General features: G+C 46.5%; 1 protein-coding gene across 2 annotated transcripts in view; it reads left to right on the top strand.

Annotated features, from left to right (window-relative positions):
- dctn1b (dynactin 1b) overlaps positions 1 to 15,283 on the top strand; it is a 56,729-nt gene that overhangs the window by 25,633 nt on the left and 15,813 nt on the right. Inside the window, exons 7-19 of one of the 2 annotated variants that reach the window (XM_061244304.1) lie at positions 487 to 507; positions 1,199 to 1,252; positions 1,860 to 2,045; positions 2,934 to 2,957; positions 3,635 to 3,832; positions 5,381 to 5,585; positions 6,398 to 6,476; positions 6,977 to 7,136; positions 10,703 to 10,807; positions 11,375 to 11,566; positions 12,667 to 12,783; positions 13,671 to 13,823; positions 14,569 to 14,729. In XM_061244304.1, coding sequence (XP_061100288.1) covers positions 487 to 507; positions 1,199 to 1,252; positions 1,860 to 2,045; positions 2,934 to 2,957; positions 3,635 to 3,832; positions 5,381 to 5,585; positions 6,398 to 6,476; positions 6,977 to 7,136; positions 10,703 to 10,807; positions 11,375 to 11,566; positions 12,667 to 12,783; positions 13,671 to 13,823; positions 14,569 to 14,729 — 1,655 coding nt within the window. The remainder of the gene's footprint in view (positions 1 to 486; positions 508 to 1,198; positions 1,253 to 1,859; positions 2,046 to 2,933; positions 2,958 to 3,634; positions 3,833 to 5,380; positions 5,586 to 6,397; positions 6,477 to 6,976; positions 7,137 to 10,702; positions 10,808 to 11,374; positions 11,567 to 12,666; positions 12,784 to 13,670; positions 13,824 to 14,568; positions 14,730 to 15,283) is intronic. The other variant, XM_061244306.1, reaches the window with a different exon arrangement.

Below are 15,283 nucleotides of genomic sequence, written 5' to 3'. Positions count from 1 at the left end.
GCATGTTCGGGCGGAAGACAGTACACTACAAAGACAGAATATTGGCAACCAAATTAGTTATCAACCAAAAGTTTGTTCTTTTGAGCGTAGAGCAGATTTGCTGTGTGTGAACTCGATGTTGCCATTCGAGAGGAAGTTCACATGACCAATGCTTTTAGTGAAGGTGCTGTGGTACAGTGAGACAGCCACAGGAGATTACCCAGAGTGCTTCGGTCATTCTACAGTGACGAGCCCCCCAGGGGGGTATCGTTCTGCCTTGGGCAGGAGGAGCCCACCTGCGTGATTTAACCCTGACCATATGTGTTTCTGTTCTTCTCCCTGCGAAATGGCCGTCCGTCTTGCTTTGCCCATTGCCACCCCCCTCGCCCGTCTGTCTGTCTGCCCGTCTGTCTGTCTGTCTGTCCCTCCCTCTGTCCTGTTGTCTGCGTGTCTGACCCTTGCTTGTGTGCCTCTCTCCTCTCCAACAACCTTCGTACTGTCCTCCAGACCACCGCTCGGCGCACCAAGGTGAGCAAGGGGTGGCTAATCATTTCAAAGGGGGTTGTGAGGATCGACTTGTTAGGGCATGGGGATGAATATGGCTATAGACAGGAGAGGGTATCTCTCGGGGGGCTATTGGGGTTGTTTTGTTCTCATCGACTACTTGATTTCACATTGTTTTCTGTGTATTTTATGATCTGTTGGCCTATTAGGTTTTAACCCAATTATCAATGTCTACCAACTATTGAGGTAGATTATAGCATGTTAAAACAATATGTGCTGGCTGTATGTAATTCTGCATGATTCTTGTGCACTGTATACTGTATGTAGTTTGTGATTAACACAACATGATCAGCTGCCTATAGTGTATCTAGTATTGACCTGACCATCAGCGACTCATCTTTCACCATACATGTTGTAGGGCCTCCTCTGTGTCTTCACTGAAAAATTCTTATTAACTTTGAGAAGTTTCTGAGAAAGTTTATATAAGCCTTTGATTTGGGAGGGTGGGTTTTGGAATGTTCCCCTATCCCCCGGCACCTATTTCCTTTGAGTAGAATCCCACAAATCAATGAAATCCCTTTTCTGATTCCTTGTACTGGATGGAGGCCTTGTGGAGCTAGGGAGGGACGCATTGGCTAAAACGGTTGAGGTTTAATGGACACATGCAGGAAAAGCCAGCAGCTTTGAATTACCTGCTCTCTATCACACCTGACAGTGGAACAGCTATTCTCCATCCAACCTGCCACGCTCCATCTCCCTCCAAGCCTTAGTAAGTGATTTCTCGCTCAGTGCAGCGTTTGGGAGGTACAGTATGGCCTCAGGAGCTTTCTGCACAGGGTGGAGTTTGTGGCACTGGGCACGTTTTCTCCCCGTGGCTGTGTTTTATGCCTGTGGGGCAGGGTTTATTTACTGTGGCAGGAGGAGCTGAGTCACATTGGGCAGGGTATGGGTTTCTTTTCCTCCATGTCAGCACTGATGGCTATGGTCGGGTTCCTCACTTCCTTTCCTTGGGTTTGCCAATATACATTTGAAAAGTGTTTTATGGTTCTTTCAACTTCCTGCCTTTAAAGTGTCTTGTAATGTTTTCCTTGTATTGATGTTTTTTTTATCTGTTTGAGCTGGAGGGCAAACATTCAGTCAGTTGTAGCATCTTCACACGGCATGTTTTACAAACCGTGTTGATCAAGAACTGACTGCGCTTTTCTCCCTTTTATATTTGTATTTCATTGTATTATGTTCCTTATTTTTTCTGTATGTTTTGTATACAGTTAGCAGGGCTCTCCTGTAAGAGACTAAGGTTAGATGAAAGTGAATATGAGGTGGTGAGGTGAAGGTAAAGGTAGTGCCTGGCTCAGTAACCATGTGACCCCCTGCAGCCCACCCGGCCCTCAGGCACGGCGGTGTCCAAGGCGGGCCCCTCCGGGTCGGCCTCCGCCTCGGCAGGAGAGATGAGCAGCAGCGAGCCCAGCACGCCCGCCCAGACCCCGCTGGCCGCGCCCGTCATCCCCACACCCGGCGGCCTGCTGTCCCCCGGAGCGCCGCCCCCTCCCACGCCCAGCAAGGTACGCCCCGCCCTCTCCCACGCCCAGCAAGGTACGCCCCACCCCTTCCACGCCCAGCAAGGTACGCCCGCCCCCTCCCTCTCCCACGCCCAGCAAGGTACGCCCCGCCCCCTCCCGCCCGTCATCCCCACACCCGGCGGCCTGCTGTCCCCCGGAGCGCCGCCCCCTCCCACGCCCAGCAAGGTTCGCCCCGCCCTCTCCCACGCCCAGCAAGGTACGCCCCGCCCCATCCCACGCCCAGCAAGGTACGCCCCGCCCCCTCCCTCTCCCAAGCCCAGCAAGGTACGACCCGCCCCCTCCCTCTCCCACGCCCAGCAAGGTACGCCCCGCCCTCTCCCACGCCCAGCAAGGTACGCCCCGCCCCCTCCCTCTCCCAAGCCCAGCAAGGTACGCCCCGCCCCGCCCCCTCCACTCACGTGTCACATTGGCCACATTTACATTGTATCAAAGGTGTGTATCGTTCAATATAGTCAAAATGTTCATTTCCCAAGTCTAAAAACAAGTACAGTACTTCTCTTGTTTTCACTACCATGTACGAGACCTGGGTTTGCACTTTTTTTGAGAGTATTTTCTTTGTTTCAATACACCGGACAAGCTCAATAAATCAAGTATTTGAATCCAAAATGATTACGTATTTGACCCAGGTCTGCCAAATACACATCAGTCAAATTGTTTAGCCTATGTTTGATGATAACTGTACTCACTAATTAGAAGAAACTCATTCATGAGCAAATTGGTATTTGGTATATAAGCACCTCATTAATTGCTGAGTTCAGTTCTTCGTATTGTGTATTTGAAACATGGGTTACACGGTGCCATTGCCCAATGGCAGCGGTGTGTATTGTGGCTGCAGTCAGATGACCCGGTTCACTCGTTTCTCATCTCTAGGCTGAGAGTGCCAGTGCAATACAGGTACGGTGAGTGGCTGCATGTGAGCCTGGGTTTGCGGTGCTGATTTGTCTGCCACCGTTTGCCAATTTTCGCGCGTGTGATTTTCGCTGTCAATCACAATGAGGGGGAATCACAAACTGAAACGAGGCTGGCTTTGGGAGTGTGGCTTTGGCGACCGTTTTCCCTCCGCTGTCGGTCTCTGCGGGAGAGCCTCTCACTGCTAAATAAAACTGATGAGCTGAGGTGTCACTGCGCTCCCTCACTTTGCAGAGGTGGCATGTGGAAGTGTGCTCTTATCACGGGATGTAATGAAGGTGTGTGTGTGTGTGTGAGTGTGTGTGTGTGTTCTGGAGTGTATATGGGGGTCTTGCATTATTTCCGTTTTTACATCTCTCCCTTTATCTTTGTCATGTTCCTTCTCTCCCTGGCGCTCTCATCTCTCCACCTCTCCCTTCCCTCTCCTGCTCTCTCTTTATCACCCTTTGTCTTTATTCCTCTCACCTTTTCTCTCTGTCCCATGCTCGCTCTCACTCTTTCCCTCTTCTCACTTTCTCACCTGCTCTTTCCTTCTTCTCTTTCCTTTTTTCATTTTTCCTTCTCTCTCCCTCTTTATGCTTCTTTCTCCCTTCCTCTCTTTCACTTTCTCTCCTTTCCTCCCTCTCTCTCTTCCCCCTCTCCCCCCCTCTCTCCCTCCTCAGGAGGAGGAGGCCCTGCGGGCACAGGTGAAAGATGTGGAGGAGAAGCTGGAGACCCTGCGTATGAAGAGGAACGAGGACAAGGCCAAGCTGAAGGAGCTGGAGAAGTACAAGATCCAGCTGGAGCAGCTGCAGGAGTGGAAGAGCAAGATGCAGGAGCAGCAGGCTGAGCTGCAGAAGCAGCTGAAGGAGGCCAAGAAGGTGCAGAGTCCGTAGTGTCCCATACTGTACATGCCATATCACACCACACAGTCCCAAACCTTCCCACAGCTTTGCACATCCCTCCATGTCAGCCTGTGACATGGTACACTGTCCCATATCACCCAGCATCCCATATCATCCCACAACCTCCCACATCTACGCACTTTGGCATTGTTAGAAATCAAAAACAAGACACTGGACAAGGCAGAATTTCCAAGCACTGTCCCCACTTTGGCTTTTGCAATTGTCTTACATTGCACCGTAGAGTATGGCTTCATACCCCCCCTCATCTCCCACTCGTCACTCCACTTCTGAGTGCCCCAGAGAGCAGTCTAGAGATCATGGTTATTTGCCATGTTCCTGAGCTGTGATATGTGGTACTGACCATCTTTTATGAGTGTTTGCAGGGAGTAATACTGTAACTTCATTTTGTCTGATGGGTGGAGTGATTTATGCTACATTTTATAGTGACTTTTACTGTGTATCTTTGTTGTCTTTTGCGTTTTTTCTAGTAATGAAGAATGATAGCTTTATGTAATGTTCTCTCTTTCAAGCATTCATGTTAATAATTCATAACGATCATGTCCTTTAAAGCTAATAAATTATTGATGGCTGAGGAAATGGTTTGATAGCTTTCATGGTGCTTTATAGCTTCTATAGTGCGGGGTGGTATGTCAACGTGATACTGGGAATAGAACTACTGAATTTATTTATTGTTAATGAATAAGCTTGAAGTTGTTGTGTGCTGGTTTTAAGGGCTGCATGCATAATATTTCAGTGGCTCTAAATTCTGTGAATTATGTGTGCTTTCTGGTATTAGAATATGTAAACTCTAACAAGCAAAGCAGTTGATTGTAGAATATTTCGTTTCCCTCATTTGCTTTTAGGCCAGAGGAAAGTGTCTGCATCAATATCAGTTGTATTTTTGAACGCATCAGAAAGCTGTCATGCATCAGGAAAGGCGGATTGATGTAAAAATGTAACCAATGGTCTGACCATAAACACGTCATCCCACCTCTACCAGTTTGATCAGAATGGACACAGGATTGAGGGCATTCTTCACGTCGTTCAGTTCATTCAGAGTGACATCATTGGTCTATACTGGCTGTCTCTCCACCTCTTTAATGTCTGTTAGCCTACCCCTGCTGGGCGTCACTCCCAACAGGGTGGTGCCAGCAGTTGCCCTCTGCCTGGCAGTATGCACTCCGATTAATTACAGGTGGAGTTTTAGTGGACTGTGTGAAACACTGAGTCATTACACGTGGAGTTTTAGTGGACTGTGAGGATGAAACACTGGGCTGGAACAATCGGCAGCAGATGCTCCATCTATCCACAGAATAGAGCAGCAGGGCTTTGTAAACTTGTCCACTTGAATTAATTTAACCGACTTCCAGAGAGGAGTGCGTATGGAGGGCAGATCCATCAGCAGTATTTCCTTACCATCTCTGACAAGTCTGTCCTTTCCGCTTATGACCTGTCATATAGAGCCACCGTTATTCATTCTGACCCATGACACCCCCCCCGTCCCCCGTCCTGTCCCCAACACAGGAGGCCAAGGAGGCCCTGGAGGCTAAGGACCGCTACATGGAGGAAATGGCAGACACGGCAGATGCCATAGAGATGGCCACGCTGGACAAGGAGATGGCGGAAGAGAGGGCGGAGTCTCTGCAGCAGGAAGTGGACTCCGTGAAGGAGAAGGTGGAAGAGCTGACCATGGACCTGGAGATCCTGAAGCACGAGATCGAGGAGAAAGGTGAGGATGCCAAACCGTCCTCATTTTAGCACGGTGTGCAAGGTATTTCTGCGTTAGGTCTCTTAGGTCTTTGTAACCTGTTGATGGAGGTTGTTTTTTACGGTAATGGGTACTACTGATTAACAGCTGTTTTTTTGGGGGGGGGGGTTTTTCTCTCCACTGGTTGGGTCTCAGTAGCATGGGCCCCCCCTATATTTCCTCTGATGGCAACCCAAAAAAGGCAGCCTGACCTACATTTCTGATCAGTGGATGTAGCCACATCTATGCGGTATATTGCTAACGATTTGGTTTACTGTACGATTCACCATTGACACCCATTGGAAGGTGGATTGTGTTCTTCACATTGAGGAACTCTAAACTAGGTACAGGTGCAACATTCACAGTAGATCTGCTGCTGAGCTGTTGATGTTGTGCTGTTCTTTTATAAGATGGCTACCTGCTGAGCTTGTGTTTTGTGGTACATTTTTCCATGACATCTTCCACACACTGCAGAATACCTCAGAGCACATTCCCTTGAGGTAGCTGGGCCTTGTATACAGAACTATAATTTAATTTGCAAAACAATCTCTGAAGCTACATTTAGTGTAAATTCATAAACAAGCATGCAGTATACACGGAGGCATACATTATACAACACATTCATTCAGTTCTCATATTTCCCAGGAAGTGTTAGTTAAAGAAGAAATCATAAAGGAAATTTGACTGCGAAATTGTTATTATACATACGTTATTGCAGGCGTGCGAATGTGAATTTGAATCATGGAGATGTTTATTCCACACTTGTGAGCATGTGGTGACCTCGTGCCCCTCAGGTTCAGACGGAGCTGCCTCCAGTTACCATGTGAAGCAGCTGGAGGAGCAGAACGGGCGGCTGAAAGAGGCCCTCGTCAGGTCAGTGTGCGTCTGCCTCCTGCAGTACTTCAGACACAAAATAGTACGGCAACAACTTACATTGCGTTACAAAACCAAGATTATTTTGTGCAAAAAAAAATGTTTCAAAATGATTTTTTTTTTTTTTAACACAACCCCCAACCCCCCCCCCCTGGGCCATGGAACACAATGAAGACGACCCAAAATAACAAAGCCTATATGTCCATTTGTGTCCATTATTTCAGAAAAAATAATGTGGTTTCTTAATCTTTATGAAATGACGTTACTGTGATTGCAGAAGTCATTGCTATAGTGGCTTTTATAGCAATAACAGGATGCAAAAAACGTGATAATGTCCAGCATTATTGACGATAATGGAAGGGAAAAAAATTGCCTTTCTAGTGCTAAGTGGCAGGCTTTAACTGAGGCTTACTGAAAGGTTTAAGTGGTAGATTTTAGCTGAGAGGGCACACAGACGAGAGAGTGTTTTTGTTAAAGGGCACATCTCCCTCTGTGGGCAGGATGCGCGACCTTTCAGCCTCTGAGAAGCAGGAACACGTGAAGTTGCAGAAGCAGATGGAGAAGAAGAACACCGAGCTGGAGACCCTCAGGCAGCAGAAGGAGAAGCTGGTGGAGGAGATGCATCAGGCCGAGAAGACTATCGACGAGCTCAAAGAGCAGGTCAGTCGCCAGGCAGTCTCCTTCATCAGGTTACCAAAACCATGCTGAGCTCCTCCCAAAGAACCACACTTCCCGAATATCTTCACTTCACACAATCCTGCTGTGCCTATCTGGTGCACTCAAGTCACCACACTGTACCTAACTCACAAGCTCCCACAGAACCACACTGCCTGACTATCACCACCTCACAGAACCACACTGTGCCTGACTATCACCACCTCACAGAACCACACTATGCCTGACTATCACCACCTCACAGAACCACACTGTGCCTGACTATTAGCTCCCACAGAACCACACTGTGCCTGACTATCACCACCTCACAGAACCACACTGTGCCTGACTATCACCACCTCACAGAACCACACTGCCTGACTATTAGCTCCCACAGAACCACACTGTGCCTGACTATCACCACCTCACAGAACCACACTATGCCTGACTATCACCACCTCACAGAACAACACTGTGCCTGACTATCACCACCTCACAGAACCACACTGTGCCTGACTATCACCACCTCACAGAACCACACTATGCCTGACTATCACCACCTCACAGAAACACACTGTGCCTGACCATTAGCTCCCACAGAACCACACTGTGCCTGACTATCACCACCTCACAGAACCACACTGTGCTTGACTATTAGCTCCCACAGAACCACACTGTGCCTGACTATTCCCCCAGAACCATACTGTGTTCAGTTTTAATATTTCAGCTGAGACCTCTACAGGTCAGTGATGGAATTGGAGCCCCCTAGGGGGATAATGGTTGTGTTTTTCTGTGAAGTGAAAATGAGGCTCAGGTGGAATTGGGTTATTCAACCTGCTTCTTCTAGCACACGTACAGTGCAGGCACTGACACGCCTTGTACCAACGTAGCCACCGCCACCAAAACTTTTAATGCAACTGCTCATGGGCCAGTACATGCCAATTCCAGGAGGTTGCACCACAGCACCTCTTGGATTTTTCTCTTTTTCGGTTTGTTGGTAGACAATTATGAGTTATAAAATTACTGAAAACTGAAAGTTTGAGTTCATACTACTTCACACTTAGTTTGCCGGGTGTCGCAATGTATAATGCCATGTAATGCATCGTGGCATGAAATGTGATATTTAGAGGTTCATAACTTTGTAAAGAAAAGCCCTTAATCTTTGTGAGTGTGTATATAGGGATGAGGTATGTAGAATTCCTATCTCACCTCAGAAAACAAGAATCTACTTTAATTTTGGAGATATTTGCCCATAAAAATTTGAATGTTGAATCTTTTTCAACAGGGCCCCATTTTTGGGCATCATATCTCTAAAAGTAACCATAACCATTATTTGTAAATCACCTGATTTGTGAGTTATCTGAGAGCACTTTCTCTTTGTGTAAACATAAATACATTACTAATAATGGGATATGTGGAATATTCAATTTGGCCGTTTGGCACATTTTGACCCGCCCAGAAACCAGTGTCAGAAATTTCGCCTGACCCTCTACTTCCTCTACTTTAGATATGTTGAAGTTACATCCTCTGACATTTCACATTCATGATTACTATTGCTTAAGGGTGCAAGCTACAACAACATAAGTCACAGTTTGCAGCCACCCCCCCCCCCCCTCTCTCAATTGGTCTGCTGCTTATTTGGACTTGTTTTTCACTGCAAATTGGTATTCGTATTGAAGCCGCACCAGACATGGCCTGGCAAGCATGCTGGACCTCAGATGGTGAAGCCGTTCTCTAGAAAGATTCTGTCCACCAACGCAAATACCACCATAATTTGGTCAGTACAACCTTGAACTTGGTACTGTCATGGTTATGAGTCATGGTTATGAGGGAAATTCTGAGGGTTTAATCACAGGTACAAGTGGGTCTGTAAAAGGAACTCCAGTTCTGGCTAGTCCTTTAGCATATTAATGCTAGCATGCATCAGGTCATTTCTTGTCTCGCCACTTAATCCTCCTCTGATCGCAAAGAAGATAAATTAAGTCTGTCTTTATATACAAGATGCAAACTTTACATTAAATGGGTTTGAAGAAGGCACAGACTTCACAGAGTAGTTGCTGCAAGAAAAGGCTTAACACGTTTTGGTCTTGTAGTGAGACTCAAGTACAAAATACTAGCTTTTTAGGGCGGCCTGTGGTTAAGGTAAATGACTGGGACAGGCAAGGTCGGTGGTTCTAATCCCGGTGTAGCCATAATAAGATGCGCACAGCCATTGGGCCCTTGAGCAAGGCCCTTAACCCTACATTGCTCCAGGGGAGGATTGTCTCCTGCTAATCAACTGTACGTCGCTCTGGATAAGAGCGTCTGCCAAATGCCAATAATGTAATGTTATGGTTTGCTTGACAAGTGAGATATTCTCACCCTATTCAAGCCAATCTTGAAATTAGTAAAACTGCCTCACACACTTACCTCATTGGCAATATTTTTTTCACAAGAAAAAAATAAATAATTGAATGTCTAAATATACGACTAAAATACTTGTTGAGATTGCTTTATTTTTACTTTCTTAAACGGTTGGCCTCCTTGCTTTGTGTTTACTTGCGCTGCTGTTATATTGGTCACACCATCATTTCGGCCTTCTTTCTTTCATCTCCCATCTGTTATTCTCTTCTCCCCGCTCCACATTAACTTCCAATGTCCAGATGCCTTTTCTTCTTCCTCTGCTGGTCGGTGTTCTGGAGTACTGTGCTCAAAACCGCATACAGAAAATAATCACTACAGCACCCCAAACAGCAACAATCTGAACCTTTACAGTGTTGCTGGTTCGCTCTACAAAAGTGTGATTATCTGAAATAGCTGTTTGCACTTAGGCCGTACATTTGAGACTGTGAAGTCTTGTTTGTGCCTGCAGCCCTTCGAAGGTTAAAGTGAATATGTACAGGTTGGGAGGTAATTGTTAGCCCAATGCATTTGTGAATTACGTGTCTGAATCTTGCTGTGATGCGGGGGGATGTGAAAGTCCAGGGTTCAGAAAGTGAAAGCCCTGCCGTGTTTCTTCCACCCGTAAGCTCAGGATGCTAAAGACTGGAATGGACTTGTACTTTCTGAACCGGGATTTTGCTCCTCTGGAAAAAGCAGCTGGCCTTTTGATCAAAGTGGCTTCTATGCAGAACTTGTAGGTCTAGTTACTGAATCCATGTCTGGGAAACCAGCCCATAAAATGTAGCCTAAATAATAATTATTTTCTCCATTGGGGACCCGTTGGCTCCCCCTGCTGTGAGATATGTGCAGTACAATTTGAGAGAATGAGGCTAGGTTTTGTACATTAACGGTGCAATTCAGGATTTACTTGATGCTTTTATCCGGAGCTTACGCTGATTACTTTTTTTTTTTTTTTTTTTATTCAATCCATTTATACAGCCGAATATTTTTTTCTGAAGCAATTTACTGAAGTGCTCTGCTTTGTGTGCTAATTCTGAAGCGCTCGTCAGAATTCATTAGTGAGAAATACAACAGCTGTGATAGTAAAATGGTAGAATTTGTAAGGATATGGTCGCTGTCCCACACGGTCAGTATGCGGTTTCTGCGGTTGTCTTCTGTCTGTGGTCATTTCGGTCAATGTGCTGTTTCAGGTGGATGCAGCTCTGGGTGCGGAGGAGATGGTGGAGACGCTGACAGAGAGGAACTTGGACCTGGAGGAGAAGGTTCGGGAGCTTCGGGAGACTGTCAGTGACCTGGTGAGTGGCCATCTTAATCATCATCACCTTCTTGAATGACCATCTTCAACTTCTTCAGTGCCCTCCTGCTGAGTGAGGCTCAAAAGCCCTCTGTAGATACTGACCCCTGTCTGCACAGGAACTGTGTTACAGAACTCTCTGTCCCCTTGAGTGCTTGAGTGGCTGAACCCACCAATGAAACTGCCCATAATTGTCATGTGAACATTTGATGCTTTAAGAATTTTGCGAATGTAAATTATGTGTAACATTTGCCGAATATGGAGTTATAGAGAATTTAAAAATTCTTAATTGTGAATGCTGAATAATAAAATTGCCCTTATATTTCGTGTTAGGGCGGCACGGTGGTATAGTGAATAGCACTGTTGCCTCAAAGCAAGAACGCATGGAATCCTGACCGAGGACCTCTCTGTGTGGTACGAATGTGTGTGGGCCTTGCCATGGATTGGTGACCTGTCCAAGCAGGCTGTTCCACTTTTACCCCTGCCTTCAAAGCTAGGGACATCAGTTTATGGGCAGCTGTAGGCCGAGTGCCCCCTGGTGGCCAATCCCTTCTCTGCACCCCCGCAGGAGGCCATCAACGAGATGAACGACGAGCTGCAGGAAAACGCACGCGAGACTGAGCTGGAGCTCAGGGAGCAGCTGGACCTGGGCGGGGCGCGAGTTCGAGAGGCCGAGAAGAGGGTGGAGGCAGCGCAGGAGACCGTGGCAGACTACCAGCAGACCATCAAGAAGTACCGCGAGCTCACCGCACACCTACAGGTGAGATGGTCTACAGCTCACAGCAGCATTTAGCTTTGTTTAAGTTTCTTCAGTATGGATACAAATGATATGTAGGAATTTGAAAGATGTTTGAACGACCAGGTGATGAACAGTATCTTCAGAATTTACCTCTGCAGATATCTATGTTAAACGCAGAGGTAATTTTATAGTGATACTGCTATTAATGAATTTACAGCTGAATTTATACCACACTTTTCATACAGTATGCTCAAAGCGCTTTCCATATATGAAAGTACACAGAGCAACTGACAATCGAAATGCAGTGGAATGTACAAGTAAAGACATCGCATTGAGATATCGGAAACAGATGATGGTATGGTAAAATATACAATTATAAAGTATACTGAGAATAACATTTTTATTGTGTTCTATTGTGTAACTAGGGATCACTGAATGACGCATGTACATGTAGTGTTGGTGGTAGACAGTGCACACAGGGGGTTTATGTAGAGATGGAATTAAAATAGCATCGTGTGGGCTGGGGGTACCAAGCCTGGGGCTTTGGGAATGAGCTATGATGCAATGCAATGTAAAAACGGGAGAGGAACACGCTGTGTACATAAATAAAGGCATGGGTTTCTCTTGAAAACGATGCGTCTGTACTCTGTGTGGTGTCAAAGGCAAAGGTTTATTGCTATTAATGAGGCTGCAGAGCCACTCTAAAAACAGAATTAAAGACATCAGTGGACATGCAGAGGGACATGTCATTGGCCCCTGAAGATTTGTGAAAGGATTTTAGAGCAGAGTTCTTTTCAATTTCATCTTCATTTTGCCTTTGGGAAATTTGGTGTGCGGTTGTTTCTGAGATTGCGAGTGTTTCTAACTGCCATGGGGAAAAAAGAGCCTCTGAACATACAGCAGAAAGAGTATTGAGGATAAGGGGAGAGAAATGCTTTGAGAGCTATTTTCTCTCCTCAACTTTAGATCTTGTTCCATTGCAATGCATTCTCCATTTAGATCTCTGTTCACATGTGTAATGTGTGCTGCCACCAAGGCAGAAGATTGTTTCTCGGGCAGGATGTAGATGTTGGTTAAAAAAAGGCAGCTAATTTAACCTCTCTCTGTCTCTCCCTCTGCAGGAGGTGAACAGGGAGTTGATGAGTCAGCAGGAGGCGACAGCCGAGCAGCAGCAGCAGCCTCCAGCTGAGATGTTCGACTTCAAGATCAAGTTTGCCGAGACGAAGGCTTATGCCAAGGTGAGCCCACGGCACCATCACCCCTGAGCAGAGCCTCATGCTGGCCTGGAGGACTGAGCCATCTGTAGTTTTTTCATCTACTCAACCACCTTACCTTGAATATTTTTGAATTTTGGTGGCTGTGCGCACACACAGACACACACACACACGCACGCTCGCACACAGACACACTGAGTGTGCCCTGTTCTAAAAGGCCTTTTATAGCTGATTCATTGTGAGCCTACTTCCATTCACACAGCCATTTCACACCAGCACAAGATCCTTTTTTATTTTCCATTTATGGGCTCTTAACCTTTTAAAGGAAAAACTACTTTCAAAAAGTACTTTTCCTTATCCCTTGCCAGTTCTTTAATAATGAAAGAGTGATTTCCCCATTACAGCCCACTATCCTGGAGGCAACATTTCTCCAGCTTTGTTTTAGGATTTTAGACCTTCTCGTAGACCCTAAGATGACAGCGGAGGGCTATTGCTTGGTTTTAAAGAATATGCTCTACATTGCATGTGGGTTGCTGCTTGCTTTCTAGCTAGCTTGCAATTTACTATGTGTAAAAGGGAGAGAAGTATTTTCAGTATTCCATTATGTAGAGCATGTTGTAAAGGGACTGTATAATTTGATACTGCTTAATTGGTCTAGCAAGTCAAGTTTATTTACACACTAACAACCTGCTCGCTTGTAAATAGAGAATGTTCACACTGTAGTGTCCTTTGGCATCCTTAGCTATAACATGAAAGATTAAAAAAATGTTTTTAATTTAAAATTACATTACTGGGACCAGCCAGTCTCTTGCCAGGTTGCTCTTAAAGAGTGGGTGGCCTGCCTTTGTGTGATAAGTGTGACACTGCTTTTGTATGTTTTGTATGGTGCACTGAGTGCTCCTCTCTCCCAGGCCATAGAGATGGAGCTGAGGAAGATGGAGGTGGGCCAGGCTAACAGGCAGGTGTCCCTGCTCACCTCCTTCATGCCCGACTCCTTCCTGCGTCACGGCGGAGACCATGACTGCATCCTGGTCCTGCTGCTCATCCCCAGACTCATCTGTAAGGTAGGGCCGCTGCTCCCGCCATCCTGCTCTTCACACTTTCTCTTCTGAGGGTAGGGAGTCAGTTTGTGCTGTAATTTGCATTTCTGTTTGTTTAAGTTGTATATTATTTGGACCTGGAAATGAATTGATTAAAATGAAAAATTATTTTGTAAGCGTAGGGCAGCTGTACTGACCTGATTCATGGTATTTTTGAATGAGGCTGTAGTGTCTGTACATTATCTTTTAGCTATATATCATCCAGTGTGTGCAGCAGTTTACTAAACTGCATGTGGATTAAGGTTAAGCCATCTCTGTACTGACCTGGTTCAGTCCTGTGTTGTGTAAATGTGGTTAAGGTGCAAGTGTGTGTTGTGTGGATGTGGTTAAGGTGGCGGTGTGTGGATGTGGTTTAAGGCGTAGCTCTCAGCGCTGACCTGGTTCAGTCCTGTGTTGTGTGGATGTGGTTAAGGTGGATGGATGTGGTTTAAGGCGTGGGTCTCAGTGCTGACCGGATTGTGTCCTGTGTTGTGTGGATGTGGTTTAAGGCGTAGCTCTCAGTGCTGACCGGATTGTGTCCTGTGTTGTGTGGATGTGGTTTAAGGCGTGGTTCTCAGTTCTGACCGGATTGTGTCCTGTGTTGTGTGGATGTGGTTTAAGGCGTGGGTCTCAGTGCTGACAGGATTGTGTCCTGTGGTGTGTGGATGTGGTTTAAGGCGTAGCTCTCAGTGCTGACAGGATTGCTCCGTGTTGCTGGGTGTCTCTGCAGGCAGAGCTGATCAGTAAGCAGGCGCAGGAGAAGTTTGATCTGAATGAGAACTGTGTGGAGCGCACAGGGATGCGTGGAGCCGTGGGGGAGCAGCTCAGCTTCGCCGCCGGCCTGGTGTACTCCCTCAGCCTGCTGCAGGCCACCCTGCACAAATACGAACAGTGAGTACACCCCCAGCCACCCAACCGCACCCTGCCCCTGCCCCTGCCCAACCGCACCCTGCCCCTGCCCTGCCTCCTACACACAGTGAGTACACTCCCACCCATGCACACCCCAAGTGGTCAAAACCGCCGATGTGCTTCAGCCACCCAATGTAAAGCCAAAGGTAACAATACGGTAACAAAGTCAATTATTTTTTCCCACAGGAAAATATCACAGTCTGTCTCCCTGTTTGCATTTTCTCTTAAAAGTTCTTGTGTTATTAGGACCATACAGTAATACTTTATGGACAAATCCGGGATAGATTTTTTTTATTTTTTATATAGTCTGTACCCCATACACACCCTGCCCCTGCCCTGCCTACTACACACTCAGCCTACTGCTGGCTTCATCAGTCACTTCCTCTCTTCACAGCCAGTGAGCGCTGCCCTTTGTGGTTTTGAATGTTAATCTGAGTGCCCAGGTGTCCAGTGGGAACCGGACCAATACCTGCAAAGGGCAAATCCGTCATTAAATCCAGGACAGCAGCCACACAGAGCCACATTGATTGTTTAAA

The sequence above is a fragment of the Conger conger genome, chromosome 6 (assembly GCF_963514075.1).
Source record: "Conger conger chromosome 6, fConCon1.1, whole genome shotgun sequence".
Lineage (NCBI taxonomy): Eukaryota > Metazoa > Chordata > Actinopteri > Anguilliformes > Congridae > Conger > Conger conger.
The sequence above is the reverse complement of the archived record's forward strand: the minus strand, read 5'-3'. Positions and strand labels throughout refer to the sequence as shown.